The sequence below is a fragment of the Salvelinus fontinalis genome, chromosome 8 (genome assembly GCF_029448725.1).
Source record: "Salvelinus fontinalis isolate EN_2023a chromosome 8, ASM2944872v1, whole genome shotgun sequence".
In the NCBI taxonomy this organism is placed as follows: Eukaryota; Metazoa; Chordata; class Actinopteri; order Salmoniformes; family Salmonidae; genus Salvelinus; species Salvelinus fontinalis.
Genome location: NC_074672.1, coordinates 6960260 through 6985960, shown reverse-complemented (window position 1 = coordinate 6985960; position 25701 = coordinate 6960260). Strand labels below are relative to the sequence as shown.

At 46.1% G+C, this 25701-nt stretch overlaps 1 protein-coding gene across 3 annotated transcripts in view; it reads left to right on the top strand.

Annotated features, from left to right (window-relative positions):
- The first annotated feature begins 1081 nt into the window (after nucleotides 1-1081).
- Nucleotides 1082-25701, top strand: part of LOC129860444 (histone-lysine N-methyltransferase PRDM16-like) — a 366029-nt gene continuing 341409 nt past the window's right edge. For all 3 annotated transcript variants that reach the window (XM_055930830.1, XM_055930829.1, XM_055930831.1), the window contains exon 1: nucleotides 1082-1356. In XM_055930830.1, the coding sequence (XP_055786805.1) occupies nucleotides 1320-1356 (37 nt within the window). In that variant the 5' untranslated portion in view covers nucleotides 1082-1319. The remainder of the gene's footprint in view (nucleotides 1357-25701) is intronic.

The window sequence follows — 25701 nt, the reverse complement described above, 5'->3', positions numbered from 1 at the left end:
CCAACTAAAATCGACCGCACACCTAACATTGCCTGTTGATATGCATGCGACGAGCAACAGACGCCTGCTGTCATACACACGGCATGTCTGAATGTCATACAATGCAACTTAAAACAAGTGGAAGGCAAAATCATACTTAACGTTGAAACTCCTCGCTGGGTTTACCTGGAGTCCTTGTGACACAACGGCGCTACATGTTTATATTCATTACTTTTTAGTAGCTAAGTACGACATCTGCTCCATAGTGCACGGAGAGGATAGGTGTACAGAAATAAAGAATCGTTTAAATTAAAAATACATTGACTTAATATGTTTCCTTTAGAAGTACAATTCATTGAAACCAGTCCGCTCAAGTCCCTCGTCTCGTCTATTGAAATTCGGCGGCTGCATGTTTCGTGTGGTTTGCTCGGGGGGCAAAGCATGCAACATTTTCATTACGGAGAGCTATATCATAAATTCCCTGCTAATCTACACCTGTTGTTTAAGATGCGTGGACTCCAACGTATGCATTTAAATTAGTGGAGGCAAAAATAACCTCTTGCAGAACGTGACATTTGAGTAGCCTACATTGAACACAATGACAGATGACACGTCAATGGCGTTATTTGTAAATATAGTCTAAACATATATTTGAGATAGCCTATCTGTAATAGAATAGGACCTATCTTTCTCGTAATTCATTATTATAGCAATACTAATAATGAGAGGAACAACGGTAACATTAAAGCCATCATATTCATTATCATAGCCTAATAATAAACAGGCTGATAATAATAGCCAGTAATAACAATAGTAAGCTATTTTTTTCCCCCTTATTGTTTTTACTTTACCTTCAATTAGATTTTTGATGTGATAATTTTGAATGATCAGTACGGATATTTGATAACAATCACATTGCAGTTGAGGGATGCGACCTTGACCCCATCACATAGGCTATCATGCTGTGTCCATTTCTAGTCCGGATACCACGGGTTTGCGAAAAATAAGTTATTGCTCTTAAAGGGGTGGTCAAGAAGGTGCTGGTGGTGGCAATAGCGGTAGTACCGGAGAGAGAAGGGGGGGGGGGGGGGGGGGGCCGGGATGGTGCTCAGAGGGAGGAGGAGGAAAGAGATAAGTGATCTAAAGGGGAGAGGATAGGACAAAAAGTGATAATGATGAATACATTGCAAAGTTTTTTGTCCCTGACGAGGGTGGCAGATTGAATGGCCTGTGCGCATGTGCGAAGGTGTCCAACAAACTGACAATGCTTGTGAGATGAAGATAGTGTTGTTGCTGCTTCTGGGCTCACGGAGGACGAGAGGAATCTACAAGCCGACAAGATGAGATCCAAGGCTAGGGCAAGAAAACTGGCCAAAAGTAGGTATTTTTCCCTTCTTACGCTTTCGGTCGGCGGCTCGAACTCTCGTCACCAATGTGTCATTGTCATTTATCAGTTCCTTTGGGGGACGGGTCTTTGTCCTCCTAGATATAATTTCGCTCTTCATGTGAATACTAACCGTAAAACATCCTAATTCGTGTCTCCAGCCTTCTCGCTGTTGCAGCCTCGGGTTCGCTTGTTCCCAACTTCAGAACTTTCATATATGCTGAGAAACACTGCTGGTGGATTTGTATAAAATATATGAGAGAAAAACATTTCCATACAAACTGCGCAGTGGAGTAGTTTTGATTTATGTTCTCGGAGGTTAGAAACGGCGAAGAATCGTTACCCGAAAGTTAGCTAAAAGTTTTCGAACGGGATAGTAACTTTTTTATTGAGTTTTTCCAAGTCTTGTGAAATAATATTCCTGTATTTTGAAATAGTGGGCGCTCTAGCACTGCTCATGGCGAAAGAAGGAGCACAGAATAGAGACCGAGTTGTGCGCACATTCCGCACAAGCTTCATTGTCGACAAGTGGGAGACGTTCAAATGTGAAATTGGAAAGAAATTGCTATTTTCATGAAGCATTTTATCCGTCGGTTTTACCTTAGAAGAAAATGCTTGTTTTTTCCCCTCTGACCGCTAAACGACTATGGTGTTTTGTTCCTCTTTCGGGGAATGACAATCAATAATGCTTCTTGTGCAAGAAGGTACTTTACGGACTGGTGCTGTCCTCATATACGGAAAAAAGTAATTACAATTTTTGTGAACATCGTGTAGATGTTTGTGTATAAAGAAGGATGTTTCTCAGTTTGGATTCTGATATCTTTCCGATTGCTTTGCTTATTGCGCATGCACGAATACAGTTGGCTTTTTCTGTAAATGTATATAATCAATTTACGTGTTATTTGTTTTCTGCATGAAAGCTAAAGCAATAGTGTGTGTTACACATATTTTCAGACTCGAACGAGGATTCATTTTTTTGTTTTGGGTGTTATCAATTATTTCAAGTTGAGTTTCGATTATGGACATGTAGCAGTGGAAATGCAGAACTTCGAGCAGATGAATGCTTAAAACAGTGAGGGCTCACTAAAATGTATAGCCTAATGCATTTAATCCATAAGCAGCCTATTAACGAATCTGAACGCATAAGATATTTACAATTATTTAAGAAGTCGTTTATTTTAATTTCACCATAGGCCCCTGAAAAAACATTGTATATGGCCTTTGTTAATCCAAAATCAACATTTTCAGATTTAAGGCATGTTACATTTGTAATGAAGGCATATTGGTTGTTTATATTTAACCGCTATGTTAACAAGCATGGTGAAATGACCGTGCTGTAAACGAGTAGCCTAATACGTTGGTTGTATACCTCCTCAATTTTCTACGCATTATGATCAATCATTTGTGTCAATGAAGACAAGACAAGTAAACATTTCAACAGTAACTTATTGTGTTTGGAACCAGAAATAAACGATTACATTGTAAGCAGCATTTCTTGTAATTGTGCTTGTGTATGTTTGGTTCAAGTTTTTTTTAAATGTCGGTATCACGCGCGGACATTTGTCAAGTCTTTGCGAAGAGAAAGCAGGCCCAGCACTCAGGGAGAATCGTTATCAATTCAGGAAGGTATTTTTTTCACAGTAAATAAAATAGACCTTGATCTTATTACCTTTTGATCCGAGCGCTATTTAAAAGAGATGCCTGCGTGACTTCGAGGAGACCTCTCACTTGGCGAGAATTATTCACTCCTTGCTAAGCTTTCAGACCTTAGGGACCCCAATTTGTCTCGCCTTGTGTTGTAAGAAGTTGGAACTGAGAAGTTATAAGCAAAAAGAAGATCACATGAATATGGCCTTGTGATAGTTAAAGCTGGGTCCGAGTTGTTGACAACACTTAGGCCTGACGCCTACAGGATACTTGTGCAGTTACAGAGGCTATACACACCGTGGGATAATTGTCATACTCTACCCTGTAGAAAAGTCCTATAGCAGGCTGCACATATTACATTTCCCCCCAAACTGGCATCATTTAAGTAGCGGTGGCACCTTTTTTTCCCCGACAGAGTTGTCATAGTCCTGATTAAATCGAAAAGGGCCTGATTTAAGGAGATTTATACAGACTTGCCCGGTCCAGAATCCTCAAATCCACAGGGATTTGGCTCTCAGAATCGCCTCACTGAGCGGTGTCGAAATGAGTAAACTCGCATTGATCAATAAATGCTGTGACGGCCCCGTATTTACCCACATGTACAGCATAGGCCTATTTGGAAATGTAGTGATAATTGAACACACTTTTACATGTTTACATGAATATGTTACATGGTATCATAGCCAGGTGGCTTGTAATTTAGATGATCGTTTTTTTTAGTTTGTTTATCTTATTTGACCTAAAAAGGTAGGCCTATATCTCTTTCGAAATGTCACAATTTATTATTATTAGGCCTGTTGTTTATTATAACAATTTTTATAATTATGAATATGATTGTTATTGTTATTACCCTTTTATAAACTCATTTGAGTCATATGCTATAGCCTACAGTATTACAATGCAATCTAGGTCATGTTTTAGTGGCAGTATTTGAAATGGTCTTTTGTTCGCTCTTGTCATTTGAGGCAGGATAAAGGGTTGGTTAGCTGTTTCTCGGTTCAGTTAATTACATTTTATGTAGAATTGCGCAGGCATCCCCTCTGTTGACCTCCCCTGACATAAGTATTAGACAATACTTATTATATTTGTGTCTTTATCTTATCTTGGCCAGGTCGCAATTGTAAATGAGAACGTGTTCTCAATTTGCCTACCTGGTTAAATAAAGGTTAAATAAAAAATAAATAAATAAATAAAATTTATAGGCCTATCGTATGGTTCAAATGTTTGCAATTCGGTCTGAAACAACAGATGTGTGCTAAAAATCAAAAATGGAGTATCGGTGTTTTCTGCAATCTGGCCAGTAGATAGGCTACCTATGTAGACGCCTCACAATTGGGTCTTGATTGATTTCTATAGGAGTCACATTGAAACATCATATAATGGTTTGACACGGCTATATGTTCTGTGTAAATACAGTCTGCGTGTTGTGTTGTGTTAATTGGGCCGCATATTCGCTCATGCTAAAAGTACATGTATCATGTATCCACTGATGTGAAGTTTAAGCCATTTTCATTTCGTTTAATGTATGTCAACATTTGAGGTTTCACAGGGTGAAGACCATGCTTTGAAGGGACACGCGCACACACACACACACACACACACACACACACACACACACACACACATACAGACAAACAGACAGACGAACATGCTCATGCACACGAAATTGTAATCGATTAGGTCTACGTATTAAGTCTATTAAATCGCTTATATTTGAAAAATAAACTTTTGGAATGTAGACTTACAATGTATTGGTTAGCTACACTCTGAAAAATTAAGGTGAAAGGTGGAACCAAATAAGGTTATTAAGAGCGATGGGAAACACTGCCATAGGGGAACCATTTTAGGGTCTCTGAAGAACCATCAACGGGATGGTTCTTTCAAGAACCATATAAAAATCCCAAACCAGAAATGTTTCCACGACCGGAATTGAATAGTCCTGCTGTAGGATTTTTAAGGGATACTTTTGGATTTTGGCGATGAGGCCCTGTGTCTATTTCCCAAGAGTCAGATGAAATGCTGGATACCATTTTTATTTCTCTGTGCCCAGTAGCAAACTTGCGACATTATCAACTCGGCCCTCACAGTTTCCCGCACGGATAAGCTTGGGTAACCGGACAGACACAGTTGTATTTGCGTCCCGTATTTTAGCCACTTTTCTTGGGTCCCAACTTTTCTTTTTATGAAACAAGGTACATTTGTCAGCAGGACGCATCAATTAATTCAGGCGACAAGAGGAATGTTTTGTATCAGATGTCTCTTTCCGTTTGGAGTGGATGAATGTGCGCAGGGAGCCTATTTTTGAAGTGATTTGTTTGACTATCAGAAGAAAACATTAAAAGGTAATACATGCTTCCGTTAAAATACATGTCTTTACTATTAAGCCCATTAAAAAACACGGCAAGTACAACTCTTAGGCCTCAAGACCCCTGGGCTTACACATCTAAAATTGCTGGCATAAGATTTAGCCCAGGTAGTCTGCAAGAAAGATTAGGTGCTAATACAAAATAATTCCACAAGGTTTTTTAATGGACAGAGGAAGTAGCAGCAGTAGTTGTAGTAGTAGTAGTATTGGATTAAACAGACACGGCTGCAGTATGATAAGATAGTAGTAGTAGTAGTAGTAGTAGTGGTAGTAGTAATAATAGTAGTAGTAGTAGTAGTAGTGGTTGTAGTAGTTGTGGACTAAACAGACATGGCTGCAGAATGATAAGATAGTAGTAGTAGTAGTAATAGTGGTAGTAGTAGTAGTCATAGTACTAGTAGTAGACTAAACAGACACGGCTGCAGTATGATAAGATAGTAGTAGTAGTAGTAGTGGTAGTAGTAGTAGTAGTAGTGGTTGTAGTAGTAATATTAGTAGTAGTAGACTAAACAGACATGGCTGCAGTATGATAAGATAGTAGTAGTAGTAGTAGTAGTAGTGGTAGTTGTAGTAGTAGTAGTATTGGACTAAACAGACTCGACTGCAGTATGATAAGATTGTAGTAGTGATAGTAGTAGTAGTATTGGACTAAACAGATACAGCTGCAGTATGATACCATAGTAGTAGTAGTAGTAGTAGTAGTAGTAGTAGTAGTAGTAGTAGTAGTAGTAGTAGTAGTAGTAGTAGTAGTAGTAGTAATAGTATTGGACTAAACAGATACAGCTGCAGTATGATACCATAGTAGTAGTAGTAGTAGTAGTAGTAGTAGTAGTAATAGTAGTGGACTAAACATACACAGCTGCAGTATGATAAGATAGTAGTAGTAGTAGTAGTAGTAATAGTAGTAGTGGTAGTAGTAGTAGTAGTGGTAGTGGTAGTGGTAGTGGTAGTGGTAGTGGTAGTAGTAGTAGTAGTAGTAGTAGTTGTTGTAGTAGTAGTAGTAGTGGTAGTAGTAGTAGTAGCAGTAGTATGAGACTAAACTGACACGGCTGCAGTATGATAAGAATGTAGTTGCAATCACATAACATCAGAAACCAAACATCATTGAGAAAAAACTTGAATTGTTGCATCTCGTTGTGTCGTTGTCCTCATGTGGCTACCAAGCTAGCTAATATCATCCCATTCCTAAATTAGTCATGGATGGAGATAGGGATTTCGACTTGTGGTTTTACTCAATTCTCTGTGCTGGTAAATGATTATAACTGCGATTCTGATCCAACCATAAATTCATACATTGTGCCCCTGGACTGGAAGTTCAAGACGTAGCTAGATGTAGTAGGCCAACGATAACTAGTTGGCCTGGTGCATCGTTGCCCATGAAAGGAAGTTAGCCTAGCGAGCATTTTAGCCAGCCACATAATATTTAGCTTTAGTTGATTGGACTAAATAGTTTTTGGTATCTTAGTTGTCACCGTATTAGATTAAGCAGAGGTGATTAGATGATGTTGAAAGGGTGCTGGAATAGTGGAGGCAGCTCCTGTTTTCTTTGCGACTTGCGGTAACTCTCCATGGTTCTAAATCAATAGTTGTTTAGTGGTCCGAAAATGTCAGAAACATTAACTTGCTTGACCATGCTGTAGGTCTTGTAACTGTCTGTTTTGTGGACTTCAACGGACAGATGTTGCTTTATGTTTTTTTGATGAAACAAGGTGCGTTTCATTGTATTCTGCCACTGTGACTAGTTATTGTCTCGGCCATAGGCCGATACTGTATATCAGGGTGTGAAGGCATACCAACTTGCAGGTTGTAGAGCAAACAACCCAATTAGCACAAGACATACTGTACGTTGTAATATGGCTTTTTTCCCCTGGCTTGGCTTTCCGGTGATTTTATCATGGGGCCTCTCCTATGCTGCCGCTGCATCTTAGTCTCTGTAAACTCAAGAGACCATAGTGCTCGGCACTCACTCATTAACTGTAGGGAAGCCATTCACTCACTCACTCACCCACTCACTCACTCGTTCTTGCACACACTCTCACACACATTTTCCCAGGATAAAGGATTTTGGCAAGCATTCCATGTTAGCCCCAATATTTATCGGAGGTGTGTGTATGTGTGTGTACGTGTGTGTGTGAGGCCCACCCGACCCCATGCAGCCTGCTGCCTGTGAAGCCTGCTCTTGTTTTTGAGCAGTGCCGTTCAGTCAGTACTCAAAGCCCTAACCTTGCCTACAGGTCTGCCTCATAATGTCACAAATAATGTCATAACCCAACGTGGACTAGTATAATGGAAAATGAGAATTAATGTTTCTTATTGGACAAGTCCAGGTAGTCCCTCCTTGTTTCATCCCATTTTGGGCATAATGAACTCGACCCTGCATATCACCACAGTGTGACAGAGATCTCAGTCAGACCCCTCCGTCCACACTAGGCCCCAGCAGATCCACATGGAAAATATCTCTCCGCCGCCCACCACCCCTCACTACTACAGTGCCTTGCAAAAGTATTCATCTCCCTTGGTATTTTCCCTATTTTGTTGCATTACAACCTGTAATTTAAATGGATTTTTATTTGGATTTCTTGTAATGGACATGAAAAAATTGTCCAAATTGGTGAAGTGAACTAAAAAAAATTACTTGTTTCAAAACATTATAAAAACATAAAAAAATAAAAGTGGTGCATGCATATGTATTCACCCCCTTTAAAATGAAGCCCCAAAATAAGATCTGGCACAACCAATTACCTTCAGAAGTCACATAATTAGTTAAATAAAGTCCACCTGTGTGCAATCTAAGTTTTACATGATCTGTCACATGATCTCAGTATATATACACCTGTTCTGAAAGGCCCCAGAGTCCGCAACACCACTAAGCAAGGGGCACCACAAAGCAAGTGGCACTATGAAGACCAAGGAGCTCTCCAAATAGGTCTGGCACAAAGTTGTCGAGAAGTATAGATCAGGGTTGGGTTATAAAAAAAATATCAGAATCTTTGAATATACCACGGAGCACCATTAAATCCATGATTAAAAAATGTAAATAATATGGCACCACAACAAACCTGCCAAGATAGGGCTGCCCACCTAAACTCAGGGACCAGGCAAGGAGGGCATTAATCAGAGAGGCAACAAAGAGACCAAAGATATAAAGGAGGAGCAGAAAAGCTCCACAGCGGAGATTGGAGTATCTGTCCATAGGACCACTTTAAACCGTACACTCCACAAAGCTGGGCTTTACAGAAGAGTGTCCAGAAAACAAGCCATTGCTTAAAGAAGAAAATAAGCAAACACTTTTGGTGTTAGCCAAAAGGCATATGGGAGACTCCCCACATATATGGAAGAAGGTACTCTGGTCAGATGAGACTAAAATTGAGCTTTTTGGCCATCAAGGAAAATGCTATGTCTGGTGCAAGCCCAACACCTCTCATCACCCCGAGAACACCATCCCCACAGTGAAGCATGGTGGTGGCAGCATCATGCTCTGGGGATGTTTTTCATCGGCAGGGACTGGGAAACTGGTCAGAATTGAAGGAATGATGGATGGCGCTAAATACAGGGATATTCTTGAGGGAAACCTGTTTCAGTCTTCCAGAGATTTGAGACTGGGACGGAGGTTCATCTTCCAGCAGGACAATGACCCTAAGCATACTGCTAAAACAACTCTCGAGTGGTTTAAGTGAAAACATTTACATGTCTTGGAATGGTCTCGTCAAAGCCCAGAACTCAATCCAATTGGGAATCTGTGGTATAACTTAAAGATTGCTGTACCCCCAGTGGAACCCATCCAACTTGAAGGAACTGGAGCAGTTTTGCCTTGAAGAACGGGCAAAAATCCCAGTGGCTAGATGTACCAAGCTTATAGAGACATGCCCCAAGAGACTTGCAGCTGTAATTGCTGCAAAAGTTGTCTCTACAAAGTATTGACTTTGGGGGGGAGGTGAATAGTTATGCACGCTCAAGTTTTATTTATTTTTGTCTTATTTATTGTATGTTTCACCCCCCAAAATACTTTGCATCTCCAAAATGATACAACCCCCCCCCCAAAAAAATCTATTTTAATTCCAGGTTGTAAGGCAACAAAATAGTAAAAATGCCAAGGGGGTGAATACTTTCGCAATCCAATTTATGTGACTTAATTCGCTATATTTGTAAAGGGCTGCAATCTCCCAATGTTTTGGCAGTTTGACTTGCATGCCGAAGATGAGATGTGATATAAATAGACAGGAGGCATGCTGCGAAGTGGTATGCGTTTGCGAGGGGGCAAAAGAAAAGTCTTTCCACTTCAGTTAAAGGCATTTCTGTGTATCGTATTCCAGTCGGTGCTGTGCTATGTCTAGCAGACAGTCAGTCAAACTTATCACCCAGACAACCGAAAAGACTAAGAGAGGGCCTGGGTCTTGTTCATTATGGCACACAACTGAAATAGGTTATAAAGCATTTGCAACAGAAGATTTTATTTTTTATTGGAGGAATCTAGGTAGGCCCTTGCAGGTTTTTTTCTGTTTTCTTCCATTTGGTGAGTAATGAACATGACCCTGTCTGTAAAAAAAACATGCTTCCTTCTCTTTTCTTTAGTGGAATGCAAACATAATAATTTTCTCTCCTACCATGCCTCGGTGTGATTACATCTCCGCTGTTTGACTTTTTAAAATCATTTTTTAAAACAGATGGGATGTTGACTGGGAAATTTGCATGTTTATGTTGCAATCATGATTCAGAGAAATATAAATTCCCGGGGATTGCTCTGCATTGTGTCTAGTCAGTGGTAAATGACACGTTTACTTTTCTTTTCAAGTTAACTGTGTTCTATGGTCCTAAACACTTAATTCAAATTCCACAGGCATTTTCTTGCTTAGTTAAATGCCCACATACAGTAAATACTCACTTGATTTACATCTTACTCATTCACTCCCTATTGGCTTGCTGCTGTACTGTGCTTCCCCTATCAGAATGGTATGTTGCACAAGACCCTTATACTCCCTTCATCCTGTAGAGACAAAGCTACGGAGACAAAACTCTCCTCCCCAGAGACTTACTCTTTTTTGTCTTGGAGATGTGTTTTTCATTTTTTTATTTAACCTTTATTTTACTAGACAAGTCAGTTAAGAACCAATTCTTATTTACAATGACAGCCTAGGAACAGTGGGTTAGCTGCCTTGTTCAGGGGCAGAACGACAGATTTTTACCTTGTCAGCTCAGGGACTCAATCTAGCAACCTTTCGGTTACTGGCCCAACGCTAGGCTACCTGCCGCCGTTTAACGTGGCGCTACTTTAAAGTGCCCCCATCTCATTGGACTGTGCTTTTAAAGTATTGGCTCCCTCTCTGGTCTCCGCCGTAAGTTTATATCTCCACCACCCCCCCCCCTCTCTGTCCCTACCCGTCTCAAAGTTCATTGTCGCCTTCCTCCCTCTCTCTCTCTGTAACGTCATAATCACAAAGATGGGCATGTAGTGTCTCATTAGGAGTGGATTCAAACGGGACATCTCGGGGGCTTGGGCAAAACCATGCCAAGACAATTTTTTTTATCCTCTCTTCTCTGAGATCAGGTTATTTAATTTGCCACAATAATGCCCCCTGGTCTGGACAATTACGCTGGACGATCATTGGGCTTTTGGCAAATTTGCTCTGATGGGAGGGGAGGAGAGGGGGGGATGTGGATATTCTCAGAAGTAATTGAGGCATCATTATCATTATTGGCATTTGGTAGCCATGCAGACTTCACCAGGCCAGCAGCAGGCAGCAACTCTATATGTTTAATACTTCACTTTCTGGTGGAAGAATGGTGAGCTGGGTTAGAGAGGCATCAGTCCCCTTTCAGAAGAAAGATCCACTTCTATCATGTTTCAGGAGAAGACCCAGATGCAGACAGCGTCGAAGTAACAAAAGTGGATTACTAGATCAGTGGGCTGGCAAAACTACAGGTCAAGAGCAGGCAGTGGTCAGTAATCCAGGGTGGTGTGACAAGGTACAGAATGGCAGGCAGGATCAGGGCAGACAGAAATGGTCAAAACCGGGAAAACTAGAAAACAGGAACTTGGACAAGACAGGAGCAAGGGGAAAAACGCTGGTAGACTTGACGAATAAAACGAACTTGCAACAGACAAACAGAGAACACAGGTATAAATACACTGGGGATAATGGGAAATATGGGTGACACCTGGAGGAGGGTGGAGACAAGCACAAAGACATGTGAAACAGATCAGGGTGTGACAGTATCCCCCCCTCTAGGGGCACCACCTGGCGTCCTACCTGGACGCATAACTGGTTGACCGGGTTGCCGGCGTTGGAAATCAGCAATGATGTCTGGGTCCAGGATGTCCCTAGCGGGAACCCAGCACCTCTCTTCCAGGCCATAGCCCTCCCAGTCAACCAGGTACTAGAAACCCCTGCCCCGAGGTCGAACCTTCAGGAGATGGGAGACTTTTTTTTACTACCTCTTCAACCACTCTGTCTCTGAAAATGGCCTTCATTATATCAATGGCATGCTCCCCCGTTTGCAACATAATTAGTCCATCTCACTGGCTCACCATTTATTTTCATTAAAAAATGTTCAACGAGTGGTGGCATGCTGATTAGGGAGACTCCCGAGAGAGACGCTAATATTGGTGTGTTTACTTTCATTAACTCTAGTGTGGCTTGCAGGAAAAGTATATAAAACCTTAAACCGAAGACCTTCATTTTCCTCCACTGACGTCGGCATGCCAAACACATCATTACCACTGCGTTTGGTCTTAATAACTTCTCCTTGCTTTTGGAGGAATCCTGATCTTATTTCTTAAGCTGTGTGCTTGATGTGGTTCTGCTGCTACGGTATTACTTCTCGTTCCGGCTTTCAGATCAAGATTCAGAAATGTGTAATGCCACAAAACCCAACGTTGGTGGTATTTACCAATGTATTAAAAATATTAATATTTACCTTTATTTAAGCAGGGAGTCATGCTGAGACCAGAGTCTAATTTGCAGATGAACCCTGCATGAACACATGAATAATCAACAATTAACCTATACTCATCTTATCTACAGGTATATAAACATCAATTACACAATACATGAAAAGCAAACACAAAATATGAAAAGGGAAAACACAATCAAATGAAACAAACACATTCGTCAGTAAAAAGGCCCTATAACATCTGCCTGAATTGCCCTAGAGGCACCAACTCCACCAACTTTAAGGAGTTTTGGAGATCACTCCACATGAGAGGCGCAAAAAGAATCTAAAAGCTGATTTACCTAACTCGGTGGAGATTGAAGGCATCTCCAGGGTTAGCCATCCCCGAGTCCGGGTCTGGTAACTTTATAGGAAAAAACTGTGCAACGCATCGATCTTCAAAGAGGGCCAGCCTACGATCTGATACAAAATGCAATAATGTGTACTGACAATATCTCCCGTGGCTTCAATACAGTGGCAGCTGCATTCATATAGACAATATCGCCATAGTCAATAACCGGAATGAATGTTGACTGAATGATTTGTTTTCTACTATTTAACGAAGACAGGACCTGTTCCTATCGAAGAAGCTGATTTTAATTCTTAATTTCTCATTGAGTTACACTTCAGGATGATTCGGACATGATTTGTCGCAAACATGAAAAGAGGGACAGATGAAAACCTCATCATAGTGAGGGTATTAATAGTATGATGGGCAATGCCATTTTGTTTCAATATTTGAATTATTTCATTTAAATAAGATACCTAGACTTACATTTACATTTAAGTCATTTAGCAGACGCTCTTATCCAGAGCGACTTACAAATTGGTGCATTCACCTTATGACATCCAGTGGAACAGCCACTTTACAATAGTGCATCTAAATCTTTTAAGGGGAGGGGGGGGGGGGGGGGTCAGAAGGATTGCTTTATCCTATCCTAGGTATTCCTTGAAGAGGTGGGGTTTCAGGTGTCTCCGGAAGGTGGTGATTGACTCCGCTGTCCTGGCGTCGTGAGGGAGTTTGTTCCACCATTGGGGTGCCAGAGCAGCGAACAGTTTTGACTGGGCTGAGCGGGAACTGTACTTCCTCAGTGGTAGGGAGGCGAGCAGGCCAGAGGTGGATGAACGCAGTGCCCTTGTTTGGGTGTAGGGCCTGATCAGAGCCTGAAGGTACTGAGGTGCCGTTCCCCTCACAGCTCCGTAGGCAAGCACCATGGTCTTGTAGCGGATGCGAGCTTCAACTGGAAGCCAGTGGAGAGAGCGGAGGAGCGGGGTGACGTGAGAGAACTTGGGAAGGTTGAACACCAGACGGGCTGCGGCGTTCTGGATGAGTTGTAGGGGTTTAATGGCACAGGCAGGGAGCCCAGCCAACAGCGAGTTGCAGTAATCCAGACGGGAGATGACAAGTGCCTCGATTAGGACCTGCGCCGCTTCCTGTGTGAGGCAGGGTCGTACTCTGCGGATGTTGTAGAGCATGAACCTACAGGAACGGGCCACCGCCTTGATGTTAGTTGAGAACGACAGGGTGTTGTCCAGGATCACGCCAAGGTTCTTAGCGCTCTGGGAGGAGGACACAATGGAGTTGTCAACCGTGATGGCGAGATCATGGAACGGGCAGTCCTTCCCCGGGAGGAAGAGCAGCTCCGTCTTGCCGAGGTTCAGCTTGAGGTGGTGATCCGTCATCCACACTGATATGTCTGCCAGACATGCAGAGATGCGATTCGCCACCTGGTCATCAGAAGGGGGAAAGGAGAAGATTAATTGTGTGTCGTCTGCATAGCAATGATAGGAGAGACCATGTGAGGTTATGACAGAGCCAAGTAACTTGGTGTATAGCGAGAATAGGAGAGGGCCTAGAACAGAGCCCTGGGGGACACCAGTGGTGAGAGCGCGTGGTGAGGAGACAGATTCTCGCCACGCCACCTGGTAGGAGCGACCTGTCAGGTAGGACGCAGTCCAAGCGTGGGCCGCGCCGGAGATGCCCAACTCGGAGAGGGTGGAGAGGAGGATCTGATGGTTCACAGTATCGAAGGCAGCCGATAGGTCTAGAAGGAAGAGAGTAGAGGAGAGAGAGTTAGCTTTAGCAGTGCGGAGCGCCTCCGTGATACAGAGAAGAGCAGTTTCAGTTGAGTGACTAGTCTTGAAACCTGACTGATTTGGATCAAGAAGGTCATTCTGAGAGAGATAGCAGGAGAGCTGGCCAAGGACGGCACGTTCAAGAGTTTTGGAGAGAAAAGAAAGAAGGGATACTGGTCTGTAGTTGTTGACATCGGAGGGATCGAGTGTAGGTTTTTTCAGAAGGGGTGCAACTCTCGCTCTCTTGAAGACGGAAGGGACGTAGCCAGCGGTCAAGGATGAGTTGATGAGCGAGGTGAGGTAAGGGAGAAGGTCTCCGGAAATGGTCTGGAGAAGAGAGGAGGGGATAGGGTCAAGCGGGCAGGTTGTTGGGCGGCCGGCCGTCACAAGACGCGAGATTTCATCTGGAGAGAGAGGGGAGAAAGAGGTCAGAGCACAGGGTAGGGCAGTGTGAGCAGAACCAGCGGTGTCGTTTGACTTAGCAAACGAGGATCGGATGTCGTCGACCTTCTTTTCGAAATGGTTGACGAAGTCGTCTGCAGAGAGGGAGGGGGGGGGGGGGGGAGGGGAGGATTCAGGAGGGAGGAGAAGGTGGCAAAGAGCTTCCTAGGGTTAGAGGCAGATGCTTGGAATTTAGAGTGGTAGAAAGTGGCTTTAGCAGCAGAGACAGAAGAGGAAAATGTAGAGCGGAGGGAGTGAAAGGATGCCAGGTCCGCAGGGAGGCGAGACTTTAGCTTTTAAGAGTTAAATAGGAAAACAAATCTAAATATAATGTATTACATAGATTTTAACACACTAATCTTCAGTACTTCAGTTCTTTCAAAAACAAAATGTCATTAAATAATAAAAAAGTGTAAACTGTAGGTACATATTTCCTTTCATAGTTTGTTTGCCTAAGTATGACCATCATCTACATACCACATTTTTAACAAACATAGCTTTTTTTGTGTCAGCCATTGGACATTGTTCTGAGGGGGGCTAGTTACCCACTTTACCCTAAAAGCAGGGACATTATCAATGAAGGCACCAACCAAAGAATGTACAGTGCATTCGGAAGATATTCAGACCTCATCATTTTTTCCACATTTTGTTATGTTACAGCCTTATTCTAAAATTGATTCAATTCATGTTTTTCCTCATCAATATACACACAATACCCCATAATGACAAAGCGATAACAGGTTTAAAAAAAAAAACGTAATTTACGTAAGTATTCAGACCCTTTGCTATTGTACTCGAAATTGAGCTCAGGTGCATCCTGTTTCCATTGATCATCCTTGAGATGATTCTACAACGTCATTGGAGTCCACTTGTGGTAAATTAAATTGATTGGACATGATTTGGAAAGGCACCCACCTGTCTATATAAGGTCCCACAGTTGACAGTGCATGTCAGAGCAAAAACCAAGCCACAAGGTCGAAAGAACTGTCTGTAGAGCGCCGAGACAGGATTGTGTCAAGGCACATATCTGGGGAAGGGTACCAAAACATTTCTGCAGCATTAAAAGTCCCCAAGAACACAGTGGCCTCCAACATTCTTAAATGGAAGACGTTTAGAACCACCAAGACTCTTCCTTGAGCTGGCTTCCCGGCCAAACTGAGCAATCGGGGGAGAAGGGCTTTGGTCAGGGAGGTGACCAAGAACCTGATGGTGGCTCGACAGAGCTCCAGAGTTCCTCTGTGGAGATGGGAGCACCTTCCAGAAGAACAACCAATCAGGCCTTTATGGTGGAGTGGACAGACGGAAGCCGCCACGCAGTAAAAGGCACATGACAGTGTGCTTGGAGTTTGCCAAAAGGCACCTAAAGATTTTCAGAACATGAGAAACATGATTCTCTGGTCTGATAAAACCAAGATTGAACTCTTGGCCTGAATGCCAAGCGTCATGTCTGGGGGAAACCTGGCACCATCCCTATGGTGAAGCATGGTGGTGTCAGCATCATGCTGTGGGGATGTTTTTCAGCGGTAGGGACTGGAAGACTTGTCAGGATCGAGGGAAAGATGAACGGAGCAAAGTATAGAGAGATTCTTGATAAAAACCTTCTCCAGAGTGCTCAGGACCACAGTTTGTGGCGAAGGTTCACCTTCTAACAGGACAATGACCCTAAGCACACAGCCAAGACAATGCAGGAGTGGCTTCGGGACAAGTCTCAGAATATTCTTGAGTGGCCCAGCCAGAGTCCGGACTTGAACCCAATCGAACATCTCTGGAGAGACCTGAAAATAGTTGTACAGCTAATCTTCCCATCCAATCTGACAGAGCTTGAGAGGATCTTCATAGAAGAATGGGAGAAACTCCCCAAATACAGTTGTGCCAAGCTTGTAGCATCATACCCAAGAAGAATCGAGGCTGTAATCGCTGCCAAAGGTGCTTCAACCAAGTATTGAGTTAAGGGTCTGAATACTTATATAATTTTTCCCCCTGCATTAATAAGTACCAATTTCAGTTTAACAATGGCTTTTTGCAGGACAATAAAGGTAGTTTGAAGCTCTGACAGAGCTTTGATGTGTGGCTCAATCTCGTTTCACCCTAAAATGACTGTTTTAGGTCCCTCCATTATTAGTGTACTTTTCAAGCTTATTATTATTGTATTAGGAAATGTATGCTTTCTGGTCGTAATTATGCTTTTTTTTGTCTTCATTTCCTAATCATTGTTTTGAGATGCACTTTCAATCCTGATAGTCCTCTGGGCCTCTGCCCTGGCGTGTTATATAGCCAGCGTTAACAGTCAGCGTTAGACAGCCAGCGTTAGAAAGCCAGCCTTAGACAGTCAGCCTTAGACAGCCAGTGTTAGACAGTCAGCGTTAGACAGTCAGAAAGCCAGCGTTAGACAGTCAGCGTTAGACAGTCAGAAAGCCAGCGTTAGACAGTCAGCGTTAGACAGGCAGCGTCAGATAGCCAGCGTTAGACAGGCAGCGTCAGACAGCCAGAGTTAGACAACCAGCGTCAGATAGCCAGCGTTAGACAGTCAGCGTCAGACAGTCAGCGTCAGACAGGCAGCGTCAGATAGCCAGCGTTAGACAGTCAGCGTTAGACAGCCAGAGTTAGACAGTCAGCGTTAGACAGTCAGAAAGCCAGCGTTAGACAGTCAGCGTTAGACAGGCAGCGTCAGATAGCCAGCGTTAGACAGTCAGCGTCAGACAGGCAGCGTCAGACAGCCAGCGTCAGATAGCCAGCGTTAGACAGTCAGCGTCAGACAGTCAGCGTCAGACAGGCAGCGTCAGATAGCCAGCGTTAGACAGTCAGCGTTAGACAGCCAGAGTTAGACAGTCAGTGTTAGACAGCCAGCGTTAGACAGTCAGCGTTAGACAGTCAGCGTTAGACAGTCAGCGTCAGACAGTCAGCGTTAGACAGTCAGTGTTAGACAGCCAGCGTTAGACAGTCAGCGTTAGACAGTCAGCGTTAGACAGTCAGCGTTAGACAGCCAGCGTTAGACAGCAAGACAGCCAGCGTCAGACAGCCAGCGTTAGACAGCTAGCGTTAGACAGTCAGCGTCAGACAGTCAGCGTTAGACAGTCAGTGTTAGACAGCCAGCGTTAGACAGTCAGCGTTAGACAGTCAGCGTTAGACAGTCAGCGTTAGACAGTCAGCGTCAGACAGTCAGCGTTAGACAGTCAGTGTTAGACAGCCAGCGTTAGACAGTCAGCGTTAGACAGTCAGCGTTAGACAGTCAGCGTTAGACAGCCAGCGTTAGACAGCAAGACAGCCAGCGTCAGACAGCCAGCGTTAGACAGCTAGCGTTAGACAGTCAGCGTCAGACAGTCAGCGTTAGACAGTCAGTGTTAGACAGCCAGCGTTAGACAGTCAGCGTTAGACAGTCAGCGTTAGACAGTCAGCGTTAGACAGTCAGCGTCAGACAGTCAGCGTTAGACAGTCAGTGTTAGACAGCCAGCGTTAGACAGTCAGCGTTAGACAGTCAGCGTTAGACAGTCAGCGTTAGACAGCCAGCGTTAGACAGCAAGACAGCCAGCGTCAGACAGCCAGCGTTAGACAGTCAGCGTTAGACAGTCAGCGTTAGACAGCAAGACAGCCAGCGTCAGACAGCCAGCGTTAGACAGCTAGCGTTAGACCGCCAGGTTTAGACAGCCAGACAGCTAGCATTAGACAGCCAGTGTTTGAGACAGCCAGCGTTAGACAGCCAGCGTTAGACAGTCAGACAGCCAGCGTTAGAGAGTCAGCGTTAGACAGCCAGCGTTAGGCAGCCAGCGTTAGACAGCCAGCGTTAGACAGTCAGACAGCCAGCGTTAGAGAGTCAGCGTTAGACAGCCAGCGTTAGGCAGCCAGCGTTAGGCAGCCAGCGTTAGGCAGCCAGCGTTAGACAGCCAGTGTTAGAGAGTCAGCGTTAGACAGCCAGCGTTAGGCAGCCAGCCTTAAACAGTCAGCTTTAGACAGCCAGCGTTAGACAGCTAGCGTTAGACAGCCAGCGTTAGACAGTCAGACAGCCTTCGTTAGACAGTCAGCGTTAGACAGCCAGCGTTAGACAACCAGCGTTAGACAACCAGTATTAGACAGCCAGACAGTCAGTGTTAGACAGCCAGTGTTAGACAGCCAGCGTTAGACAGCCAGCGTTTGACAGCCAGAGTTAGACAGTCAGAGTTAGACAGTCAGAGTTAGACAGTCAGAGTTAGACAGTCAGACAGCCAGCGTTAGACAGCCAGCGTTAGACAGTCAGACAGCCAGCGTTAGACAGTCAGACAGCTAGCGTTCAACATCCAGCGTTAGACAGCCAGCGTTAGACAGCCAGCGTTAGACAGCCAGCGTTAGACAGCCAGCGTTAGACAGTCAGACAGCTAGCGTTAAACATCCAGCATTAGACAGCCAGCGTTAGACAGCCAGCGTTAGACAGCCAGCGTTAGACAGTCAGCATTAGACATTCAGCGTTAGACAGCCAGCCTTAGACAGCCAGCGTTAGACAGCCAGCATCAGACAGCCAGCGTCAGACAGCCAGCGTCAGACAGGCAGCGTCAGACAGCCAGCGTCAGACAGGCAGCGTCAGACAGGCAGCGTCAGACAGCCAGCGTTAGACAGCCAGCGTTAGACAGCCAGCGTTAGACAGCCAGACAGCCAGCGTCAGACAGTCAGCGTCAGATAGTCAGCGTTAGACAGCCAGCGTCAGACAGGCAGCGTCAGACAGGCAGCGTCAGACAGCCAGCGTCAGACAGGCAGCGTCAGACAGGCAGCGTCAGACAGCCAGCGTTAGACAGCCAGCGTTAGACAGCCAGCGTTAGACAACCAGCGTTAGACAACCAGCGTTAGACAGTCAGCGTTAGACAACCAGCGTTAGACAACCAGCGTTAGACAGTCAGCGTTAGACAACCAGCGTTAGACAACCAGCGTTAGACAACCAGCGTTAGACAGTCAGCGTTAGACAACCAGCGTTAGACAGCCAGCGTTAGACAACCAGCGTTAGACAGCCAGCGTTAGACAACCAGCGTTAGACAGCCAGCGTTAGACAGTCAGCGTTAGACAACCAGCGTTAGACAACCAGCGTTAGACAGCCAGCGTTAGACAGCCAGCGTTAGACAGCCAGCGTTAGACAGTCAGCGTTAGACAGCCAGCGTTAGACAGCCAGCGTTAGACAGTCAGCGTTAGACAGCCAGCGTTAGGCAGCCAGCGTTAGACAGCCAGCGTTAGACAGCCAGCGTTAGGCAGCCAGCGTTAGGCAGCCAGCGTTAGACAACCAGCGTTAGACAGCCAGCGTTAGACAGCCAGCGTTAGACAGCCAGCGTTAGACAGTCAGCGTTAGACAGTCAGCGTTAGACAACCAGCGTTAGACAACCAGCGTTAGACAGCCAGCGTTAGACAGCCAGCGTTAGACAGCCAGCGTTAGACAACCAGCGTTAGACAGCCAGCGTTAGACAGCCAGCGTTAGACAACCAGCGTTAGACAGCCAGCGTTAGACAGCCAGCGTTAGACAGCCAGCGTTAGACAGCCAGCGTTAGGCAGCCAGCGTTAGACAACCAGCGTTAGACAGCCAGCGTTAGACAACCAGCGTTAGACAGCCAGCGTTAGACAGTCAGCGTTAGACAGCCAGCGTTAGGCAGCCAGCGTTAGACAACCAGCGTTAGACAGCCAGCGTTAGACAACCAGCGTTAGACAGCCAGCGTTAGACAGCCAGCGTTAGACAACCAGCGTTAGACAGCCAGCGTTAGACAGCCAGCGTTAGACAGTCAGCGTTAGACAGCCAGCGTTAGGCAGCCAGCGTTAGACAACCAGCGTTAGACAGCCAGCGTTAGACAGCCAGCGTTAGACAACCAGCGTTAGACAACCAGCGTTAGACAACCAGCGTTAGACAACCAGCGTTAGACAGTCAGCGTTAGACAACCAGCGTTAGACAACCAGCGTTAGACAGTCAGCGTTAGACAACCAGCGTTAGACAACCAGCGTTAGACAGCCAGCGTTAGACAGTCAGCGTTAGACAGCCAGCGTTAGACAGTCAGCGTTAGACAGCCAGCGTTAGACAGTCAGCGTTAGACAACCAGCGTTAGACAACCAGCGTTAGACAGCCAGCGTTAGACAGCCAGCGTTAGACAGCCAGCGTTAGACAGCCAGCGTTAGACAGTCAGCGTCAGACAGCCAGCGTTAGACAGCCAGAGTCAGACAGTCAGCGTTAGACAGCCAGCGTTAGACAGTCAGCGTTAGACAACCAGCGTTAGACAACCAGCGTTAGACAGCCAGCGTTAGACAGCCAGCGTTAGACAGCCAGCGTTAGACAGCCAGCGTTAGACAGTCAGCGTTAGACAGTCAGCGTTAGACAGTCAGCGTTAGACAGTCAGCGTCAGACAGTCAGCGTTAGACAGTCAGTGTTAGACAGCCAGCGTTAGACAGTCAGCGTTAGACAGTCAGCGTTAGACAGTCAGCGTTAGACAGCCAGCGTTAGACAGCAAGACAGCCAGCGTCAGACAGCCAGCGTTAGACAGTCAGCGTTAGACAGTCAGCGTTAGACAGCAAGACAGCCAGCGTCAGACAGCCAGCGTTAGACAGCTAGCGTTAGACCGCCAGGTTTAGACAGCCAGACAGCTAGCATTAGACAGCCAGTGTTTGAGACAGCCAGCGTTAGACAGCCAGCGTTAGACAGTCAGACAGCCAGCGTTAGAGAGTCAGCGTTAGACAGCCAGCGTTAGGCAGCCAGCGTTAGACAGCCAGCGTTAGACAGTCAGACAGCCAGCGTTAGAGAGTCAGCGTTAGACAGCCAGCGTTAGGCAGCCAGCGTTAGGCAGCCAGCGTTAGGCAGCCAGCGTTAGACAGCCAGTGTTAGAGAGTCAGCGTTAGACAGCCAGCGTTAGGCAGCCAGCCTTAAACAGTCAGCTTTAGACAGCCAGCGTTAGACAGCTAGCGTTAGACAGCCAGCGTTAGACAGTCAGACAGCCTTCGTTAGACAGTCAGCGTTAGACAGCCAGCGTTAGACAACCAGCGTTAGACAACCAGTATTAGACAGCCAGACAGTCAGTGTTAGACAGCCAGTGTTAGACAGCCAGCGTTAGACAGCCAGCGTTTGACAGCCAGAGTTAGACAGTCAGAGTTAGACAGTCAGAGTTAGACAGTCAGAGTTAGACAGTCAGACAGCCAGCGTTAGACAGCCAGCGTTAGACAGTCAGACAGCCAGCGTTAGACAGTCAGACAGCTAGCGTTCAACATCCAGCGTTAGACAGCCAGCGTTAGACAGCCAGCGTTAGACAGCCAGCGTTAGACAGCCAGCGTTAGACAGTCAGACAGCTAGCGTTAAACATCCAGCATTAGACAGCCAGCGTTAGACAGCCAGCGTTAGACAGCCAGCGTTAGACAGTCAGCATTAGACATTCAGCGTTAGACAGCCAGCCTTAGACAGCCAGCGTTAGACAGCCAGCATCAGACAGCCAGCGTCAGACAGCCAGCGTCAGACAGGCAGCGTCAGACAGCCAGCGTCAGACAGGCAGCGTCAGACAGGCAGCGTCAGACAGCCAGCGTTAGACAGCCAGCGTTAGACAGCCAGCGTTAGACAGCCAGACAGCCAGCGTCAGACAGTCAGCGTCAGATAGTCAGCGTTAGACAGCCAGCGTCAGACAGGCAGCGTCAGACAGGCAGCGTCAGACAGCCAGCGTCAGACAGGCAGCGTCAGACAGGCAGCGTCAGACAGCCAGCGTTAGACAGCCAGCGTTAGACAGCCAGCGTTAGACAACCAGCGTTAGACAACCAGCGTTAGACAGTCAGCGTTAGACAACCAGCGTTAGACAACCAGCGTTAGACAGTCAGCGTTAGACAACCAGCGTTAGACAACCAGCGTTAGACAACCAGCGTTAGACAGTCAGCGTTAGACAACCAGCGTTAGACAGCCAGCGTTAGACAACCAGCGTTAGACAGCCAGCGTTAGACAACCAGCGTTAGACAGCCAGCGTTAGACAGTCAGCGTTAGACAACCAGCGTTAGACAACCAGCGTTAGACAGCCAGCGTTAGACAGCCAGCGTTAGACAGCCAGCGTTAGACAGTCAGCGTTAGACAGCCAGCGTTAGACAGCCAGCGTTAGACAGTCAGCGTTAGACAGCCAGCGTTAGGCAGCCAGCGTTAGACAGCCAGCGTTAGACAGCCAGCGTTAGGCAGCCAGCGTTAGGCAGCCAGCGTTAGACAACCAGCGTTAGACAGCCAGCGTTAGACAGCCAGCGTTAGACAGCCAGCGTTAGACAGTCAGCGTTAGACAGTCAGCGTTAGACAACCAGCGTTAGACAACCAGCGTTAGACAGCCAGCGTTAGACAGCCAGCGTTAGACAGCCAGCGTTAGACAACCAGCGTTAGACAGCCAGCGTTAGACAGCCAGCGTTAGACAACCAGCGTTAGACAGCCAGCGTTAGACAGCCAGCGTTAGACAGCCAGCGTTAGACAGCCAGCGTTAGGCAGCCAGCGTTAGACAACCAGCGTTAGACAGCCAGCGTTAGACAACCAGCGTTAGACAGCCAGCGTTAGACAGTCAGCGTTAGACAGCCAGCGTTAGGCAGCCAGCGTTAGACAACCAGCGTTAGACAGCCAGCGTTAGACAACCAGCGTTAGACAGCCAGCGTTAGACAGCCAGCGTTAGACAACCAGCGTTAGACAGCCAGCGTTAGACAGCCAGCGTTAGACAGTCAGCGTTAGACAGCCAGCGTTAGGCAGCCAGCGTTAGACAACCAGCGTTAGACAGCCAGCGTTAGACAGCCAGCGTTAGACAACCAGCGTTAGACAACCAGCGTTAGACAACCAGCGTTAGACAACCAGCGTTAGACAGTCAGCGTTAGACAACCAGCGTTAGACAACCAGCGTTAGACAGTCAGCGTTAGACAACCAGCGTTAGACAACCAGCGTTAGACAGCCAGCGTTAGACAGTCAGCGTTAGACAGCCAGCGTTAGACAGTCAGCGTTAGACAGCCAGCGTTAGACAGTCAGCGTTAGACAACCAGCGTTAGACAACCAGCGTTAGACAGCCAGCGTTAGACAGCCAGCGTTAGACAGCCAGCGTTAGACAGCCAGCGTTAGACAGTCAGCGTCAGACAGCCAGCGTTAGACAGCCAGAGTCAGACAGTCAGCGTTAGACAGCCAGCGTTAGACAGTCAGCGTTAGACAACCAGCGTTAGACAACCAGCGTTAGACAGCCAGCGTTAGACAGCCAGCGTTAGACAGCCAGCGTTAGACAGCCAGCGTTAGACAGCCAGCGTCAGATAGTCAGCGTTAGACAGCCAGCGTTATACAGTCAGCGTCAGAGCCAGCGTTAGACAGCCAGCGTTAGACAGCCAGCGTTAGACAGTCAGCGTCAGAGCCAGCGTTAGATAGTCTTCCGAAAAGACCTGCATAGAAACTTCATATCTCATGGGATGAGAATATACAGGATATTCTCTCTCTAAAGATATTCTTACGTTGTCATATTCTACAAGTAATTCATATGATCTTTATTACTGTCATAGACTAGGGGTTTTTATTCCCGGCATTGGACCACCCCACCCCATCTTTTACCCCCACCTTCATCATTTCCCTGGTGTCAGATTGTCCGTGAAACAATGAGTAGAGTGGTATGTGTGCGCACGTCTGTGTCTGAGCACACAAGGTGTTGGGTCTTCACTAAAACATTTCAAGATGGTTCATTAGCCCCTCATCTCCCCCGTACCCCCATCCTTCCCTTCCTGACACTGTGATTCCTCTGTGCTGCTCCCAGCCTCATCCTGCCCAGTGTCCGGTTCCAAAGTCATGATGAGGCTGCTTGTGAAAATATTGAATTGCAAAAACATCCCTGGGTTAGAGGGTGTGTGAATGGAGCTTTCAGCTCTGGGCTGTGTGAAACCCGGGGTAACTGAGTGACAGAGAGAGTGAGAGCAAAGAGTAAAGAAGGAAAGACACTGGGTTAAAGGCCCTCTCCTGGGCCCGTAGACCTGGAAAAAGTTATCACATGAACCATCTGACCTTTGACCCATCCACTACCATGGCTGCCTGGATACACTTCAACAGGGACGGGGTGGGGGGTTGGGGTAAACCCACTCAAAGCTAGTGCATTCACTTCTTGAGTCGTGGGAGGTCAAACCTCTTAAGATTGGGTGATAATGTTAAAAGGTAAAAAGGCGGCCATTTTGGTTCCCGACAGAGTTGAGAACAGGCTGGGAGAGGGAGGTCAAATGCATCATGAATACATTGTGAAATTTGTATTAACTCATTCTGTCTGCAAGGTGATGGAAGTCGTCAGAAGAGACATGCTCAAGGTGTTGTCGTTTGACAATTGAAAAATATGCCTAGCCACCATGTTCTTTGTATCAGCAGGAAGTAACACACTGTACACTCCATGCTGACTTTGACTCCTTAGAAATGTTTTGTCGCTGCGACTGGCACCATATCAGGCACCTTGAGCAGTTCATTCAAGAAGGTGTGTGTGTGTGGGAGGCGGGGTGAGTAGGTTCCTGACGTCTCGGGGGACGACCTCCTCCTGCGGAACGCCAGGGAGACTCTTGGGAGCTCTTTGAAAGGATGCGGTGTCTTTGTCCAGCCCGATAAAAGATGCCATAGTTTCCCTTTTCCTCTTCTTTGTGTCCTTGCTGGCAGCTCCAGTAGAAGTGCAAATTGTCCTCTCTCCGAGGGGCTATCCTGAACCTCGGCCAGGCTCCGCTGCATTGCTGCCTTCTAATTACCACACAGAACCCAGAGAGTCCTGGAGAGGAAAGGGGGCCGGATTCCCACAACCACCTGGCCTTCTCTTCTCCCCGGCTTTGTTTGCTGACATCCCCGCTCGCCACCCCTCTCGTTTCTCTCTCTCCGTCCCTCCCTCCCCACCACTACCATACATTTCTCTCTCTATCCTCCCGTCTCTCTCTCTATTCTCCTCTCTCTCCC